General features: G+C 31.1%; 1 protein-coding gene across 1 annotated transcript; it reads right to left on the reverse strand.

The window, feature by feature from the left end:
• Positions 1-974: 974 nt before the first annotated feature.
• Positions 975-20,050, reverse strand: LOC116019626 (protein trichome birefringence-like 33). The gene is made up of 6 exons (XM_031259900.1): positions 19,972-20,050; positions 5,330-5,564; positions 3,975-4,146; positions 3,497-3,696; positions 2,644-2,805; positions 975-1,314 (listed from the first exon to the last, which is right to left on the reverse strand). The coding sequence occupies exons 1-6, from the start codon at positions 20,048-20,050 to the stop codon at positions 975-977; spliced, it is 1,188 nt and encodes a 395-aa protein (XP_031115760.1).
• Positions 20,051-21,123: the final 1,073 nt, after the last annotated feature.

Raw genomic sequence — 21,123 nt, forward strand, 5'->3', positions numbered from 1 at the left:
TATAATAATTACTAGTCTTTTTTTTTTTTTAATTTTATTTTATGCGTGATGCGAAAAAATATATATCTAATATTAGTATTTAATATTAGAATCATAGTTATATTGAAGTATTTTTTTTAAAAAATAAAAAATATATAGTTTTTCTTAAAAAGTTATAAAATTCATAGTTGTAGAATTCGTATTATATTAAAAAGTATAGTTGATAATTTGCCCGCAATGATTTTGGTATGATTAATAATAGTTACTATATAAGTTTAATTGTGTAAGAGTAATTTTGTTTGTTAATAATATTACAATATTTTTAGTGTAATGTACATGTCAATAAGCATAGAAATACGACCATAAATCAATGGTACTAATATGAATTCACTATTATATGTTTTTTTAAAGATTTAGATTTAGATTTTAAATAATTAAAAGAAAATATATTTTAGCTACTCATGAATTGATTAATCGAATTTACATAATAATGAAGTATATAAAAGAGACTTCGATATGAGAATACATGTAAGAAGTGGGCCGGGGTTAGTTGTCACTAAATTATGTAATATGCAAAATTAAACCATTAAAATTAACACCCTCTCATTAATCAAACCATTCATATACATAAAAGTAGGCCGGAGCAATTTGATTGTTGTTTGATCACTTTGAAAATATATTAAAGTCTTGTTTGACAATTAACGGTCAGTAGATAGTAGATTGTGTTAATAATTTTTACTAATAGATTGTATTAGTTACTTATAGAGAAGTTATAAGGACATGCGGCACATAATAATATAACAGTTACATTTAATAAATAATAATATATAACAAATATTCCCTATAGACTATAAATGAGTAGGCATTAAATTCAACATTTTATGTTGAAAATTTATCTCCAAGGATTAAAAAGAAAAAAAAAAAGAAAGAAAAAGAGAGTGGTGGAAAACATGTGGTATGATCTATATTTTTTACAAAATTGGTCTTGATGGTTTTTAAGGATAGAAAAGCTTAGCAAACAAAAGCTCACTCCATATATCTTGAACTCCAGGAGAACACCAATGGATACAATCAGCAAAGCTCACAAGGGTTGCTAGTTCTTCAGCTGTCAAAGCCCCCAATGGTTTCTTGTAAATTGATACGTGGCCATCCTTTCTATAGTTTGAGAGCCTTGTAATGTTTAGTAGTGTTATTTGCACATCCGACTTACTGAGCACCTCATCAATTACTCGCATTGTTTTTTTCAACGGTTTTGACACATCGTAATTAACGTCTTCTACGAGAGTCGTTTCGTTGTAACAATTACCTTTCGGATCACCTCCCCATAAATCCTTGCTATCAAGAACAAAACTTTGTTATTAGATTGAAAACTTTGTTTATATGATCAATCTAATAAGAAATTAAAGTGTTTTCTAAACTTCTTCAACATTGTGGCAAACTAAATCTCACGGCCCAGCCAAAGACCTTGTAGTCTAGTGGCATCCGGTGTCCCGATTAACACTCCTACATGGATGATGGGAGTGGGTTCAAGCCTTAGTGGAGGCAACTGTTGAACAGATACTACATCGTAACATAGTCAGTAGTACTCAAAAAAAAAAAAAAAATCTCACCGCCCACCCCCCACCCAACACACACACATGTCAAAATTTTACATTAGATTATATTACAATTTTAATATTTTATATTTATATATAGAGATTAAATTACCAAAATATCTCTCGACTATATTTTAGTTTTTGACTTAAAAAAGCTTTTAGTTGACGAAGAAAATTCGCAGCCACTACATGAGAGTGTGTACTAGATAAACCCTGTTTTGTGACCTTAGTCAACAAAGGACCACAATGAGGTAAATCAATTTAGGTTGCCTATAGCTAATTGGCTTAAAACAAGAAAGCCAATAGGTCGTTCTAATGGGGAACTTGAAACTTATAGTTACTTGGTTTTCAAATTTGACCAATAACGTCCTTGACTATCAAATTTGACCAATAACGTCATTGACTATCAAATTTGTACATATTTTAATTCTTTAAATGACTAAAATAGGTAAAATTTAGGGTAAAATAGAATCTCCAAATGACTAAAATAAGTACAAATTTGATAGTTAAAGACAATACTATTAAATGAAATTAAAAATAAATGAAATTAAAAGTCAAAGAACAAAATTAAAATTGTAAAATCACTCTATATATAACACAAATATCATTTTAGTATATCATTTTGGTAATTCAATCTATATATATATAGTAAACACTAGCTAAAAGCTTTGTATATGTTTTTAATATCTAATGTTAATTTCAAAAGGAGTTAATCAACATTTTGGTTCCTCAATTGTCAATGTAGTCTTAGTTTTTAATTTCAACTAATTTGATTCTCGAATTGTTTAAAATTTTGACGATTAAACTCTTTCAAGGACCTAAATGGTGATTTTCACATTTTATTTTTTAAATTTCATCAATTTGGTCTTGAAAGGGTTTAAGTGATTAAATTTTAAACAATTCGAGGATCAAATTAGTTGAAATTGAAAAATAGGAATTACATTAACAGTTGGGAAACAATTGAGAGATCAAAATATTAATTTCTCCTTTCAAAAAACCAAAGAGAGATTGAGAGAAGAAGAAGACTAAAACACAAAATAATATTATTTCACAATGCACTTTCACTAACCTTCTATGAGTTGGTGAGATGTCAGTGAAAAATACCCTTGTTTTAGTTGGATCCATATTCTCTTCAACCCATTTCAACATACTCTCCAATGCCATACGATAAGCATCATTTGAGGGCACATCTGTTGTGTTTTTAACCTTGTCTTCAAATGATCCTTCTTCTCTGCAGCATTATTATATTTCGGTATATATTAAGTTTTGACCAAATTTAAAATTCTATGACACTATATACTACGGAGTAGTTAATAATGTTGTTGCTATAAAAAAATGTAAATGAGAAAACAAAATTGTATAACAAGTAATGAGGGTATTGATTATTTGTTAGAAAAACCTTCAGATTTTGTACGTGCAGTTGACATATTGTGTATTTACAGTTAATAATTTTTGTATCTGTAAACAAATTGAAGACACATAACATGGTGATTATAGACACATAAAATGATAACTACAGATACATAAATTGTTAACTACAGGTACATAATATGTTAACTGCAGACACAAGATGTTGGTTAACATGTTATGTGTCTGCAGTTAATATATTCTGTACCTACAGTTAACCGTTTATGTGTATGTAGTTATCATGTTATGTGTCTGTAATTACCATGTTATGTGCCTTTAATTTGTTTACCTGTACAAAAATTATTAACTGTAAGTACATAGTGTATTAATTGCAGACACATAATTTTTGGATTAGAGTTCGCAATGCAATATGAACTCTGGTCCACGGTATAACAATTGGTTAATACTTAAAAGAAGAAAATATATTGTTGTGTATGTGGTTTATTTTTATTTTATTTTATTTTGTTTTTGTTTTTGTTTTTATTTTTGTAAATAGTAGTTATGCATCTACTTACAATATCTTGGAGTATTCGTCAATAAACCACCAGATATAAGTCTGTAGCACTAAAATATCAACTCCTTTCCAATATTGTCCATGCACATTAATTGAACCTCTGTGAACCATTCGACCATGCACTGTATGCTTTTTAGGATCATCTGCATTTGATTCCAGCAATAGTGGAGCCCAATAGAATTCAACCGTTGCATTGTATTCCTTAAACGCATCAAAAAAACAACACAATTATTCTCCCTATTCATCCATCATGTTTGCCTATGTTTTCCCATAGAAAGTAATTATGAACAAATACTGCATTGTAACATAGTCAATGGTACTCAAAAAAAGTTATACACCACTTTTAAACTTTTCAAATTAATCAAATTTATACCTGATACAATAAAAGTACGATGTAAAAAATTCTCGTATAAGATGCATAAATCGATGCAGAATTTTAATATTTTTTTTAATTTTAAAATAGTATTTAAATTAAATACCTTGGCTGTAAAAATAATTCTTTGGCCAGCATCTTCAATGGATTTGGCATTGTTTGGAACAAATTTTTGAAGAAGGCAGACCATGGAAAAGAAGCTACCTCTACATAGTGAATCGCCTACAAACATCATCCTTTTTCCTCTAAGAGCTTCAAGCATCAATGAAGCATTAAAACTGTAAATTTAGTAAAGTCAAAGTTATTCACATTTCTGATCAATACAAAACATCGTAATGATCGTGCATTTTATCAAAAATGATAAATGTACTCGTAAAGGGTCAAATTCATATATTTTATTGGATGAAAAAAATAAAGAGAAAAAGGATCAAATATACCTTCAAACTTTACTTAAAAAATCAATTAAGCCCCTAAACTTTTTAAAGTGACAATTAAACTAATCAATATTTTATTTTGGTGCAATGAAGTCCAAAAACTAATTATTAGTGACCTACTAGGTTCACTAGAGCTTTGACAACCTTCTGGCGAAACTCCAACACCATTTCCGATAAAAAAGCGACCAAGGACCGGTTGCCGATCGCCGATCGCCATTGAAGAAAGTGACCATGGTCGCCTTGTCACATCGGAGAGGCGACCATTGGGCGTCTTCTCCGATGAGAAAAGGCTTAGCTTTCTCGGCTGAGAAGGCAACTCAGATGGTTGCCTTGTCAACTTGAAGGCTATCTGGGTTGCCTTCTCTCACCGGAGAAGACAATCGGTGGTTGCCTCTCCAGTGTGAGAAGGCGGCTCACTGGTCGCCTTCTTACCGATCAACATTTTATTTTGGTGCAATAATGAAGCTCAAAAATCGATTGGTGACCTGCTAGGGATTCTAGCAACTCTTCGACACCATTTCGATAAAAAGGCGACCCGCTATTGGTGGCCGCCATTGAAGAAGGCGACCATCTGGGCCGCATTCACACCCGAGAAGGCCTCCTTGCATCTGAGAAGGCGACCAATGGTTGTTTCTCGGGTGTGAGAAGCTGAGGCTGATCACCATTGAAGAAGGCGACCATCTGGGCCGCCTTCTCAGCCAAGAAGGCCTTCTCACATCGGAGATGGCGACCAGTGGTTATTTCTCGGGTGTGAGAAGGCAATCCACTAGTTGCCTTTTCAATGGTACCGGTTAGTAGTCGCTCTTTTACCATAAATGGTGTCAGAATTTCGTCGGAGTGTTGTCAGAAACATAGCACATCACTACTCAATTTTGGACTTTATTACATCAAAATAAAAAATTGATAATTTTAATTACTACTTTAAAAAGTTTAAGGACGTCATTAATTTTGTAGATAAAATTTGAGGACACATTTAATTCTTTTCTCAATAATAAATAAAATATATAAAATTACTCTCGTTGCATACCTAGGTATTGAGCAACCATTAGGTTGCCATTTCCAATAAATATAATCCCTGTCAGGCCGACCACTTGTTATGCAAGCTTGTTGCGGTTGTAGATAAGGACACTCAGATTCCTTATATAACGGTCGAGATTCTTCGTCTCTAACCCACCGCCCACTAAATATGTCGCACCCCTTCTCGTTCCTTCCAATCGCAAATGGCAACCTATCTTCTTTCTTCTGCTCTGACACCAAAATCACTGAAATCAATTAAAATATTTATATTAAAAAGAGAAAACAATAGTTTTAACTCCTGAATTGTTTTACTTTAAAAAATTTGATCCTTATAAGTTAATTAAACAAATTTGCCCCCTTGATTATTCATATTGTTACACTTTTAGTCTCTAGTATTATATAATTATCGAATTACATTAACATATAATATAAAGTTATTTTTAGCATTTAGAATTAATATTTACTGTTAAAATGACATTCACATTGGAAAGAGTAAAACTTTAACCATGAATATAGATTCTAAATGTTAAATATAACCACATAAAAAAAAGAATTAGTAATGGAGTTTGCTAATTATATAACATCAAGGACTAAAAGTGTAAAATAATATATAATTAAGAGACTAAATCTATTTAAATAATTAACAAGAACCAAATTTACAAAAGTGAAATAATTCAAAAACAATTTAGTATACTTTTTTCCTTAAAAAAATAAATAAAAATAAACTCGAATTTGTGTGCAGGGTATTCTATGAAACTCACGGGTTGTTGAGGTAGCCAAGTAAACGATGTGAATAATGAAGGTGAAAAGACAAGGGCATAAAGGGAAATGAGCACGACAATGGCTAGTGGTGCGAAGAAGTAAGGGAGAAAGACAGTTTTTTTGAGGAAGAAGAAAGAAGAATTAGATGATTCCATTTGCGTCGTCATAGTTCCCACAACTAAATTTTTGCTTATTTAAATTATATTTTCTTCGAGGTTTTATACTAAGATTTTATGGTGATTCTATGTATCGTCGAAAGTATAAATGGAAATAATAATATGTTGTGTTGAATGAGCGAATATACATGAATTAAATTTGATGTATTTGTATTTTATGGCAATGGGGGTCGTTTGGATGGCACAATATAATGTGGGGTGACAGAGGATACCACCGTTAGTTTTCTTAATTTTGTATTTGATTTTGACCAGTTTGGTAACATAGTCAGTTTATGAGTCAATTTTGATGTGTTTAATCACTATTAGTTATTTGACTTGGTTAAACAGTCTATGAGTGTTTGGTTAATTAGTTTTTTGCAATTTCAAAATGTTAAAATTTAAAAAGTTGCTCAAAAAGTAGTTTTTTTCGATCATTTTTTAAAGAAAATAAATTATACCCTTAAAAGTTATTTTGTATATAATCAATTATCAGCTAATAACTAATTTTGATCAGTTTTTTTGAGAAAATAAATTATATTTTTAAAGGTCATTTTGCATGTAATCAACTATCAACTAATAGTTTTTTCAATCAATTTTTTTGAGAAAATAAATTATGTCCTTAAAGATCATTTTGCATGTAATCAACTATCAACTAACAATTAATTTATCAAATATCTTTCTCACTAATATCTTTCTACAACTAGTTAATGCTATCATCTAGTCAAATTTGCTTACGACTCTTTGCCAAACACCTATTTATATATAAAAAAAAAACTTACGAATGTTTTTACTAGTTGAAAAAAAAAATTCTCTATATTATATTTTAATTGAAAAATTGAAAAAAAAAAAAAAGTCTAATTGTACATTTCTCTAATTCCAAAAATAGAAAATTGAGAAATAAAAAGCGAAAAAATAGAGTAAACATGGTTCTAGGCTTCTAGCCTCAAAAGTCGAAAATATCACTTTGTATTGTCAGATACTATATAATCCGTAGACCAATTTGGAACAAATACAAAATTGCAATACGCAGTATTTATGTTATTTTATTTGTTTATTTATTCAACTTACACTTCGTGATATTATTAATTTTATATGTTTTCTCGATGAATTAAATGTGAAATTGTATTCTAGGTGTAAATTGGATAAATCTCGACGACTCAAACGAAAAAAGTCAATAAGTCATTTCCACTGATGAGTGATGATTGAACTTGTAATCTTATGGTTACCAAGTCAATAGTTCGACCGGTTGTTATGCTATGGACCCGGGTCAACCTTGCAAGGTGGACTCAGGTTCATGTTCACAATTTTAGACCTCAATATAAAAAATTACATTACTCAATATTCACAATTTTTGAACTTTATATTCATAATCACAGAACCCTATATTTATAATTACAGAACTTTATATTCACAATTTCATGACTCTATATTCACAATTTCATAACTCTATATTCACAATTTCATAACTTTATATTCAACAGTATAACACAATTGTTGAATCTATATAACAAAATTGTGAATATTGAGTAATGTAACTTTGTATATTGAGATATAAAATTATGAATATAGAGTTCTAAAATTGTGAATATGGACCCGGATCGATAGCGCATTGCCCAGTTCGACCAACTTGACTGAAATTGTCCAATATCTTAGATTTTGAATTTTAGATTGATTGCCATGATATATATTCCACAAATTAAACATTTCATTGGAGTCTCGAACTCTCGATACAAAATTATTACTAAATATAGAAATAATATTCCACCACCAATCTTTGCAAACAAACAACCCTTAAGGTTACAATTGGTCTAAATTAATTGCATGTGGTGAATAAATATATATATCAGCATAAATGATCAATCATATAGAGAAACAAATCATTAGTAATTTAATAATAATATTATTAATTTTATTATTATTATTATTATTATTATTATTATTATTATTATTATATGATGTATATTATTGTATTAAAAAAATACTATATTATGTTAAAGTACATAATTAAATTCCTCTCATGATAATATACCATGCAATTCAATTATGGTTCAAATATTTTAGTCTTGCGTATTTTTTATTTTATATTCGTAAACAATCAAATTACTATATGATGTATATTATAGTATTCAAAAAAAATACTATATTATGTTAATATACGTAATTAAATTCCTCTCATGATAATCTATACTATTCTATACTATACTATAGAGTAAATTACCAAAATGGTCCCTTGTCTTACTCATATTTTTATTTGGCTAATTCCATCCTTGAACTATCAAAATTTTAACAGTTTTAGTCCTCCGGTCACTTAGAAGGCCTATTTAGAGGGATATTATTGGAACTTCACTGTAGCACCGACTGATTTCCTCCGATAATGCTACTGGAATTTGGATTTTGGTTGTTTTTTGATTTTTATGCTTTATTTTAGTAAGTTTTTGTTTCTTTGAATCAATATGGTTTACGAGACTGCAAGTTTGTCTCTTCTGGCCTTCTCAAGTAATAAACAAAGATGCGCTTTTCATGTCTTCATGCGATTTATACTGGGGCTAGCCATGCATACTTCACGGAACCAGTCCGAGAGTGTGTTTTGCATAGAAATGGTGTTCCCTTTCCCCAGGTATGTAACATTAGACTGCCTCCCTCTGGTGGTCTTCGACTTGGGATGCTCTGATCTGTTTTCAACCGACGTTGGCAGTCATAAGGGTTGGATGCTCTGTCTTCCATGAATGCATGCAACTGTCGTCCCACATTTCTGGCTTCGTGCGAGTTGCTGGCTTGCCTTTTCTTCTGTATTTTTATGATTTTCTTTTGAGTTGGTCTTTCTTAAATGTTTGGACTGGTTTTGTGCGACATCCTAGACTTTAATGTTCCTTCCAACCATCGGAAGGCATCTGGCGTGAGTCTCACCTTGCCGTTGACTCCCTCTTTAGACTGTAACTGAAATGGCGTCATGGAATTAGGAAAAAGTTTTTCTCTGATGGCTTACGGCCATTTTGGTTTCTTACAAGTCTATGTTGTTGGGAGTTTGGACTATTCTACATGAAAATTGCAACTGGAGTTTTGGACTGAGTTGGGGTTGTTGAAGGGTGGCTGATGTTTCATCATTCCTCCTCGATGGACGATGGTCCGTGCTTTTTCCGACCGTTTTGGGTGGTAACTGTTCTGTGAGTTTAGGTGCGGCTTGACCTTTCTTACTGACATGGAGTCCTGAAGTTTGGACAGAGTTGGAGTTGACAAAATGATACGGTGCAGTGAAAGAAGAGCAAGAAATAAATTGAAATTACCAAGTTAGCCTTACACTCGCCGGAAGTCTGGTGTCTAAGTGACCGGAGGACTAAAACGGTTAAAATTTTGATAGTCTAAGGATGGAATTAGCCAATTAAAAATGAGTAGGACCAAAATGGTGAAATCGACATAGTCGAGGGACCATTTTGGTAATTTACTCCTATACTATATATAAAAGTAAAATCCTCCTATTTCATTTTCCCGCCCAAATTTTTATAGTCAATTAATTAAATATTTTATTGGTCAAATAATTAATAAAGCTTATTTGTTAGGAACATGTAAAATGGAAATTAACTAATATTTATTAATTGCTAATCCCCCTTCAACTCTAATATTATTAATTAATTGACAAAAAAATTAATAAATTTTAATTGGTAACAAAATTTTATTTAACAAATTCTGAGATTAATTAAACCATTATAATTCACACCATTATAACTCCTGCAAGCCGCAGATCGGTTTTAACAATCCACTAGTTTCAACCTCAAGATGAGGGGTACCTTTGCTTCCCTGGCATAAAGACCGTTAGGGAACTTATCTATCCACTTGGCTAATTCCCCAGGCCAATGGTACGGTTATGTTCTATTTTTAATTTCAATTGGAATCTAAATTGGACAAAGTCACTCATGGAAGATCCTATTTCTTATTTGGCAAGAGATTCTTTTTCAAAGCCCTTGTGACTTGTGAGGGGTTATAGACCCACCACTATGACATTAGTAGAACCCCAATTTCCCCGCCACTGTTTGCACCCCAAAGCCATGACCAAAATTGCATCCTTCCCATTTATATGGATAAACTTACCAAAGAGAGTGGATCGGAGTTGGTAATCTTTAATCCAAAAGGTGCTTTATGAAACTTTACCTAGATTTTGTGTAAATTGTCGTAGCAACTTACAATTTGTAATCACCCAAACAACACATCTGGCAATAATCCACCTTACCCTCCCCCCCCCTACCATCCAAACATTTGGCTGGTTTTTGTGGGTTAAGTGAAAATCTAATTGTCCTTTTCATGAGGCTCTTTGGTATCCCAACTTTGAGATCTACAACTATCACTTCTTTTAAAAGTGCATTCATAAAATTTTCATATGACTTGATTGAACTTGATGGGTCCCCTCACTATTCGCCTGTTGAGCGTTGGATCCCAAACGGAGTCCAATGAGTGCCTTAGTCCATTCCCATTTGGGTTTTGGGTGGTAACTGTTCTGTGAGTTTAGGTGCGGCTTGACCTTTCTTACTGACATGGAGTCCTGAAGTTTGGACAGAGTTGGAGTTGACAAAATGATACGGTGCAGTGAAAGAAGAGCAAGAAATAAATTGAAATTACCAAGTTAGCCTTACACTCGCCGGAAGTCTGGTGTCTAAGTGACCGGAGGACTAAAACGGTTAAAATTTTGATAGTCTAAGGATGGAATTAGCCAATTAAAAATGAGTAGGACCAAAATGGTGAAATCGACATAGTCGAGGGACCATTTTGGTAATTTACTCCTATACTATATATAAAAGTAAAATCCTCCTATTTCATTTTCCCGCCCAAATTTTTATAGTCAATTAATTAAATATTTTATTGGTCAAATAATTAATAAAGCTTATTTGTTAGGAACATGTAAAATGGAAATTAACTAATATTTATTAATTGCTAATCCCCCTTCAACTCTAATATTATTAATTAATTGACAAAAAAATTAATAAATTTTAATTGGTAACAAAATTTTATTTAACAAATTCTGAGATTAATTAAACCATTATAATTCACACCATTATAACTCCTGCAAGCCGCAGATCGGTTTTAACAATCCACTAGTTTCAACCTCAAGATGAGGGGTACCTTTGCTTCCCTGGCATAAAGACCGTTAGGGAACTTATCTATCCACTTGGCTAATTCCCCAGGCCAATGGTACGGTTATGTTCTATTTTTAATTTCAATTGGAATCTAAATTGGACAAAGTCACTCATGGAAGATCCTATTTCTTATTTGGCAAGAGATTCTTTTTCAAAGCCCTTGTGACTTGTGAGGGGTTATAGACCCACCACTATGACATTAGTAGAACCCCAATTTCCCCGCCACTGTTTGCACCCCAAAGCCATGACCAAAATTGCATCCTTCCCATTTATATGGATAAACTTACCAAAGAGAGTGGATCGGAGTTGGTAATCTTTAATCCAAAAGGTGCTTTATGAAACTTTACCTAGATTTTGTGTAAATTGTCGTAGCAACTTACAATTTGTAATCACCCAAACAACACATCTGGCAATAATCCACCTTACCCTCCCCCCCCCCCTACCATCCAAACATTTGGCTGGTTTTTGTGGGTTAAGTGAAAATCTAATTGTCCTTTTCATGAGGCTCTTTGGTATCCCAACTTTGAGATCTACAACTATCACTTCTTTTAAAAGTGCATTCATAAAATTTTCATATGACTTGATTGAACTTGATGGGTCCCCTCACTATTCGCCTTTGAGCGTTGGATCCCAAACGGAGTCCAATGAGTGCCTTAGTCCATTCCCATTTGTGGGATTTTGGAATAATAAAAGTTTTGGGTTGGTTTTTTAACAAATGTGGGGAGAAGATTTTGTTGGTTTTTTCCTACTGCAAAAGAGGAGATTTTGGCAGTCTGCTGGGCCCACCATGTTTCAGAGCAGCTGCGGCTCACTTGCGTGAGACGCAGATTTCGCGCCCATTGCACGCGCCTGCCTGGACGCGTAATTACCTTTTTTTTTGTTTGATTTTTTCCTCTTTTTTTTCATCCTCTCCTATTTTCTCTTTCCTAATCACACTTACAAAAACTTCTCAAAAACTACACAAAAATCTCCACTATTGAGGAAGGTCTTAGAGCATCATCAATAGCTCTTGATTTTTCACAATTTTTGAAGTATTAATTAGGAAAGAGAGGGGTGGGCAAGAAAAAAAGCAATAAAGAGGAAAAAGGAAAAAAAGGGCTGACAAAAATTAAAAAAAAAAAACTGAAAAAGAGTATAAATATGCGCCAACTAGGTGCGCTTCTTGGCTCCGTACACAGAAATTAAAATTTGTTTTCCCTTTTCTCTCACTTGGTGACAAAAAAAACTAAAAATTGCAATAGAAAGACCGACCATCTAAAAATCATTCTTCACATTTGTTAAAATTAAACATTTAGTTTTTGACTGTGTGTGTTTTCGCGGGAAGAAAGCCCTATATATGCCTATTTGAATCATACTAATGACCCTATGCAATTATTGGTATATCAAATCAAGGAGAAGCTTCAGAAAAATGCTAAAAAGGAATTCGCATAATTGGTAATTCTATTATGTTACTTTTTGGCATTTTTTTCCTAATGGTGCTTGTGCTTATTGTTTTTAACTCTTATGTGGGATACTTGAGGGGAAGTCATGTCTTTAAGACTCTAATTGTGCTTTATTTGATTATATGCTTTAAATCCTTTTATTTGCATGACTATATGTGGAACATGCTCCTTACTTTGATTGGAGTGTATGCTTAATGAACCATCTAGATATACTTTGTTTTTAATTAGATTCTTTTCTGCGTCATTATGTATTTATTTGGCATTGTTATTACAAATTAGCTTCTAATTGTTTTGTCAATTCCAAGGAATATTATTGTATTCCTGACCTATTCCATGAACCAAACATGCCATTAAGGTATAAAAGTATAATTGCACATATATCAGTGTAATTGACAAAGAATAATTGGCTAATAATTATTATGGTAATTAAGTTACACATTGGTTGTTGAATTTATTTGTATAATAATTATAATTTCATTATTTCTCATTTTTCCCATATTTATGTTAGTAATAATATAATTACATAAGTCATACTCCATATTACATATTGATCTTTTGAAGATAATTGTAGACAAACAAGTCATATATTATTTAATTAATTGATTAATACTTTTGCACTAATCTTATAATCAAATAAATGTACACGTTCAATATTAGTATTTTTTATAATGTCATCTTTATTTTTATTATCTAAATATATAATAAAAAATTTATCCATACATCGCACGTGCATCGCACGAGTAATTGAACAATTATTTGCTCTAATTCAAGCAATGAATACATCAGGAAACTAAATGTTAAAGCCAGAAGATTGGCGCCTCCTCTCTTGTGTTTTTATTAGTATATATGTATGTGTTTCGTTGTATATAAAAAATTTAGAATTATACAGAAACCTTCGTAGCAAAACACTCACATAAACAAAAAAATTGTCTGCAGAATTTCATCTACTACATACATCATTATCAAGGTATTTTTTAAAAACTATTTACATGCTTTTGTTTTTGTCTACATATTTTACATGATTCTTGGTCTGCAATACATGCATGCATGTTTTTGTTCTTAGATTTTTATATATTTAAATTTGTGATTTTATATTCTATGTAATTCTAAGTGATTTCTTGATATATATTCACCCGAACCCTTGTTCTTTTGGAGTCGACATAATACAATTTTTTCTCAATTTAAGATCAAATTGGGTACATTTAATCTCTCTGGCTTTCTTGACCACTTAGTGGGACAAATAAATTATAACTCAACTTTTTGTGTTGATCGAGAAGCCATTGGCAATCTTAATCCATTTCTTAATTATTTTGCTTGGAATTGTTCTAATAAAATAAATTGGGTTTGAATTGCCAAAAAGAAGATGGAAGCCCAAGGCTGTTTCGTGTGCCTTTATTTTTTTATTTAGTTATTTTTTTTTTGTAGTTGTGGTTTTAACATTATAATATTTTAATTTTAATATGGAAGAGTGATTTTTACGTTGTTCATATCTTTTAATTTTAATAGGAAGTATCATTTACGTAAAGCTATCTAAAATGCAAAGACTTTCCAAATGATGTCAATGAAGATGATTGGAGATGGCTAATTGAAAATAAATGGGAGACTCAAAAGTTTAAGGTAATTTTAATTTATAATTATTTTAATTATAATTTTAATTGGTAGATTTTGTTGCCCTAATTTGTGGTCTTTTATGTCTCTTGATTCTCTTCTACTTTATTTTTTATTAGAAATAACTTATATATATATATATATATATATATATATATATAGGACCAAAGCGAAAGAAACAAAAATAATAGAGGAAATCAAGAGATCAAATTAGTTAGTAGTACAAAGTCTATTGTACAAATTGCATATGAGATGGTAAAGTATTTTTTTTTTTGTATAAAAATTGAAGTCATGGTTTTTTTATCAACAAAATTTGTAGTTAATTATTATTATTTTTTGTTATCTTTATTCTCTATTTTACAGAAAAATAAAGATTCTAATGAATGACCAAATGCTGTTTAAGTTTGGAAGGCATCAAGAAAAAAATCTAATGGAAATTCGTCCGTTCTAAATGGAGAGGAAATTATGGTATGAAAATTATAGTCATATAAATGTTGTGACCTTAAATGAATTTAGTCAATTATTAATATTTATATTAATTGTAGAATAAACTTCAAGGAGAGGGAAGAATAAAGAAAATATTTCAACTGCACCATTACCACTTGTTGAGCATTTTGATTTGGTATTAAAAAGAAAGTCAAGCAATGCATGTGGTTTAGGTCTTAAGGAGATAACTTCCAAGGGCCAAGAGAAGATTTTTCTTCAAGCAAAAATAGAAGGTTCAAAGAACCGTGAAAAGAATTTAGAAGAAGAAGTTGTAAAATTTAAAGAAATCGCACAAGCTGCTTTAGACAAACAAGCTGCTGAAATCAAGCAAAATTTTGCTCACTTAGCAAACAATCAAGGGGTTCAAAATATGGTAAGCAATGCATCTCTATCAACCAACTCAAGTGAGTGTGTAAAGACCTCATTGTCTAACAAATATATGTTTTAAGAAATACAATAGAATCCAAATAAATTTTTTTAAAATAAAATGTCTTGATTATTCTTCACTTGAGGTAGTTGATGGAGATGCACTGCTTAGCATATTTTTAAGCCCTTGATTGCTTGCTAAGTGAGCTAAAATTTGTTTGATTTCAACAGCTTGTTTATCTAAAGCTGCTTGTGCTATTTTTTTTAAATTTTGCAACTTCTTATTCTAAATTCTTTTCACGCTTCTTTGAAGCTTCTATTTCTGCTTGAAGAAGAATCTTTTCTTGGGCCTTTGAAGTTATACCCTCAAAACCTAAACCACGTGCATAGCTTGACTTTCTTTTTAATACCAAATTAAAATGCTCAACAAGTGGTAGAGATGCAACTGAAATCGTTTCTTTATTCTTCTCTCCCTCTCCTTGAAGTTTATTCTACAATTAATATAAATATTAATAATTGACTAAATTCATTTAAGAAAGGTCATAACATTTATATGACTATATTTTTCATACCATGATTTTCCTCTCTATTTGGAACAGACTAAGTTCTATTAGATTTTGTTCTTGATGCCTTCCAAATTTCAACAGCATTTGGCCATTCATTAGAGTCTTTGTCTAGAGAATAAAGATAACAAAAAGAAATAGTTAACTGTAAATTTTGTGGATAAACTAACATGACTTCAACTTTTATTAAACAAAATTTACTTTACCATCTCATATGCAATTTGTACAATAATTTTTGTACCACTAACTGATTTGATCTCTTGATTTTCTCTATTATTTTTGTTTCTTTCGCTTTGGTCCTATATATATAAAAAGTTATTAGTAATAAAAAATAAATTAAAAGAGAATCAAGAGAAATAAAAGACCACAAATTGGGGTAACAATAACTACCATTTAAAATTATAATATAAAATAATTATATATTAAAATTACCTTAAACTTTTGAGTCTCCCATTTGTTTTCAATTAGTAATCATTTTCATTGGCATCATTTGGACAGTCTTTGCATTTTAGATAGCTCTGGCATAAATGCTAATGCCTATTTTTATATTGTAATTGCACTTGTTTCATGGAATGGGGTTGCACATCATTTGACAAATTAAATTTGTTTTGCAATATAAAAGTATATAAATTCATTAATTTGAACAAGTAATTCCAATTTTATTCTAACTTCTGATCTCATTCCAAACCTAATATAATATCGAAAATATTTAAAGTTTCAGTATTACCTTTAAAAATATTCACATTGTATTAACATCCTCATTAGGAATCTCTTTTCAACTAGAGACTCGAAGTGGTGCAAATTGCCGAATGCACATAGTGACTTCAACTTTGAACAAACTAGCATCTTTACCACAGACCTTATGGTATGGTGGAGGAAATAAAATACAGATTTCTTCACCTCTAGCTTTTTTCTTTTGCTAGTCCTGTATTGATTGTTCGCCCTCAACCACGCTTTTTAATATTTTCGTTTCCTACAGTAGAATAAAAAAAACAATATATAAGTATACAATATTATATATATAAATTAAAAAGAAGATTAAATTTTAAACTCAAAAAAGTTTTAAAAAAAATCACATCACCTGTGCAACCACTAACATGTTCTTCTACTCTAGGTGCAATGTTTGATGTTTCAACTATTTCAAAGAGTTGTTGATTAGAAATCTCATTATTTTAAGGCTCGCCCAGAATTATGCTTATCAGTCGAACTTGTTAATGATCTCACTCTTTTAAGATTGACCATTCTACACATACATATATAAAATTTGAGTAATATTAATAAATAAAGATTAATATGCATAGATTAATAAATCAAAATATATATTCCATACCAAAAACAGTTTATGTACTGTGATTTAAGCATATAATTAAAATATATGAACAACGTAAAACCTTCAATTTCCAGTACAATTTTATTGTATTATAATTAATAATTATAGTACAATAAAAATAAATGTCGTGGCAAAAAAATATGAACAACATAAAAAGCACTGTATCATACTAAAAATTAAAATATTGTAATGTTAAAACCACAACTAAAAAAAAATAAATAAATAAATAAAATAAAAATGAAGGCACACGAACCACAACTAAAAAAATAAATAAATAAAAAATAAAAATAATGGCACACGAAACAGCCTTCCATCTTCTTTTTGGCAATTCAAACCTATTTTATTTTACTAGAACAAGGAATATAATTAAGAAATGGATCAAGATCATATCCGCAATGGTTTCTCATTCAGTTCAAAAAGTTGAGTTTTAATTCGATCTTGAATTGAGAAAAGATTTTGTATTGTGTCGACTCTAAAAAAACAAAGATTTGGGTAAGTATATATCAAGAAATCACTTAGAATAAGGTAGAATATAAAATCACAAATCTAAATATATAAAATCTAAGAACAACAATATATATTGCAGACCAATAATCATGTAGAATATGTGGAAAAAAAAACATGTAAAGATTTTTTTAAAAATACCTTGATAATGATGTAGGAGATGAAACTTTGCAAACAATTTTTTTGTTTCTATGAGTTATTTTTGCTATGAAGATATCTGTATAATTCTAAATTTTACATATATAAAGAGATACATTTCCCGATAAAAACACAAGAGAAGAGGCGCCAGTCTTCTCTGAAAACAAAAAAAAAAAAAGGCACCATTATTGTTTTACCACTTAGTTTCCTAATTTACTAAATAATTGCTAAAGAAATAATACATAATAATAAGGAGTATTTAACTATAATATAGTTAATATTTTAAATTATTAGTTTTTGGTAATGCACATAAATAACAAAAGACTAAACTTGGTAATGTAGTTAGGAATAATAATTCAATTAATTTTATTAATTTTGAATCAAATTAATTGAATTTTTATTTTAAGAAATTATTACTTAATCAACCAAACTAAATTACTAATTCAATTAATTAGTCCATAACTGCATTTTTATTATATATTGTAAAGATAATACTACATTAGATGGCTCTTAATGTACAAATAATAGGCTATTATCGTTAAGGTAGTCATAAGAATGACATTCTTATGGCTCTGTTACAATGTCTATTCATAGCTACTCTTAGCTACTTTCTCAACAGTTGCCTCCACTGAGGTTCGAACCCACTCCCATCATCCATGTGAGAGTATAAACTGGGACACCGAGTGCAACTAGACCACAAGGTCTTTGGCAAATTTATGATATTAGATGTCTATTACATCACTTTTCTAATGTAAGTGTGGATTTTGAACCGGATCAATAACTTTTTCTTTTTTTTTTTTGAGGAAAGCCGGATCAATAACCTATGTCCCTCATATTGTTGTTATGGAGGCTCTTTCTCTATATGGTTGTACAGAGTGGAGTATGACGCTTTCGTTTTTGCATGATATCTTGTTTAATGGCTCTTCGTGTATATTAAAATTACGTGAATTTTATAAGTTTAACCGCCGATAATTAAATTTTCTCAAAACATAAAATCGTTATCAAAATTGATGTCATTATTACTAAGTTACAAACCAAAATGATTATGTTAAACCAAATTATTTCGATTAATTCAACAAATGTATTAATATTTAGAAGATCAACAAACTATATATATATATATATATATATATATATATATATGAGAGAGAGAGAGAGAGAGGGAGGAAAGTTCTACAGAGCAAGAGTGGCACGATGCTAGACTGCTAGATATCAAAAATAGAATATGCTTGTGATTTGATATCATGTTGTTTAATTTCAAAACAAATCCCTTAACGGTATATGTGGTTAAGGATTTTTTTTAAAAAATTTATTGCATGTAAAGACACTCGCATAGCTGTCACAACCACACAGTATGTGAAATAACAAAAATTACAATTAATCATAGTTATAGTTAATATATCTAATTTTGACGACCTAGGCTCGGGGCGACCTCGGCTTTGTTTGCTACATCCGCGGACGCGATCCAAGTTGTTACAACAAACTCTCCCTTTTCTAGGGGCGGTTAGAAGACGATTAATATAAATTCCTATGTAATTGTCTTGTGATAAGTGCCAAAATGTTCATGTTTTCACCTTGCATTTAAGTTTATATTCCTTGTCATTTGCTATAATTTTGCCCAAAATGTTCTCATTTGATTCATTTGTGTGTTTAGGCCCAATTCTTGGTGATTTAGATGAATTGAATGATTTTTGGAGCATTTCGGATGCATGTAGAGTCAATGGGAGCCAATGAGAAGCTATGAAGATGAGAGAAACACCTCTAAGAGAGCCAAATTATGGTGTTTTTAATGGTCTTGGTCATTTGGACAAACAAAGGCAAAATTGGAGCAAAAGAGCAAGAAGTTGAGATTCCCGCACAATTCGTCCACTGCTCGATTTTTTGACCATATCTCTGCGTAGGAATGTCCAAATCAAGTGATTTTATATCATTGGAAGGCTAACTTGAAGGGCTACAACTTTGATGAAGACAACAAATGCTAATTCAAAATATTTAGGGGTGAAAATCAGCCTAGAAGACAGACAATGTGCACAGAAATCTTTCCGGCAGAAAGCCACAATTGTGGCCACGGGTCTAGCCACAATTGTGGCCACGGGTCTGGCCACGCCCGTGGCCACACCCGTGGCCACTAGGCAGTATGCCCCCTGTTTCTGGCCATGGGCTTGGACACACCCGTAGCCATGCCCGTGGCCAGCCTTTCTTGCTTGTATTTAACCCCGTTTTTAGCCATTTCAACTTGGTTCCGACCCATTTTAGAACCCTAGCTTCTCTCTTTCATTTTCTTTGATATAGACTTATATTTAGGTTCCTAAACATTTTGGAAGCTTAGATTGAAGTATTTAAACTTGGATTTCAAGGATTTCATATCCATTTTCACTAGATAAGTTCTTCTTCTCTTTATTTCATTTCTTGCAATTTACTTTCTTGTTTTATTGCTTTGATCTTAATCTTGTGTTTGTTATGGAATTCCTTGTTGATTATGAATCTTGTGTTATTTTTCATTATGCTTATGTGTGATTAGTTCTCCTTGGAGGGATGTAGGGATATAGGCTAGGTATTTAATGAATGATTTTGAATTGGTTAATGATAGTTGAGACATGACTTTGATGTTGTTGATTGACATGATTATTTGAGTCCCGATTAGGGAGTGACAACCTAATCTAAGTTGTAAGTTGAAGGAGTTGATCAACCATGCTTCACCTTTGAGAGAAGGGGAGTATGTGATGTTATGAACACCAAGTGTTTGATGAAATGCCTCTTAGACACTCTTGAGTTATGATAATGTCCTTGAATGTTCTAGGAGTGTGGGATGACCTTGAGAAAGGCTTCTCTATTGTTATATGACATCTATCATCTTTTGGTCCCCAATTTGGTTTCAATATCTTGACTTACCTTTAGTTCCTATCTACCTCCCCTTTATTATCAATTGTTTTCATTATAGTTTGTTGTTCAATATTGTGTTTGTATCCAAATCAACCCTTCGGTTTAGCTAGATTTCCATAAGGAACATTAGTATCTTATGCTTGGAACACTAAAGCTCTACGCCTATCGCCAATCCTTGTGAGAACGATATCCGGTGTAAGAATACCCTCTTACACATCCACTCACCCAAAATACCACTACATCATCTTGTTAATTAAGACATTATCAAATCTATTATAATAGCATTACAGTGCTCCTAATAAATACACCATTTTTGTCCTTTCAATACCTTTGTCTTTTACCATTATCTTTTATCTACTTATTTATCCGTTAATTATCGGGTTTATTTATTCGAGCCACCTGAGTTAATTAATCCATCAATGTTTATAATTTAATTTGGAC

Source organism: Ipomoea triloba, chromosome 5 (genome assembly GCF_003576645.1).
Source record: "Ipomoea triloba cultivar NCNSP0323 chromosome 5, ASM357664v1".
Taxonomy (NCBI): domain Eukaryota; kingdom Viridiplantae; phylum Streptophyta; class Magnoliopsida; order Solanales; family Convolvulaceae; genus Ipomoea; species Ipomoea triloba.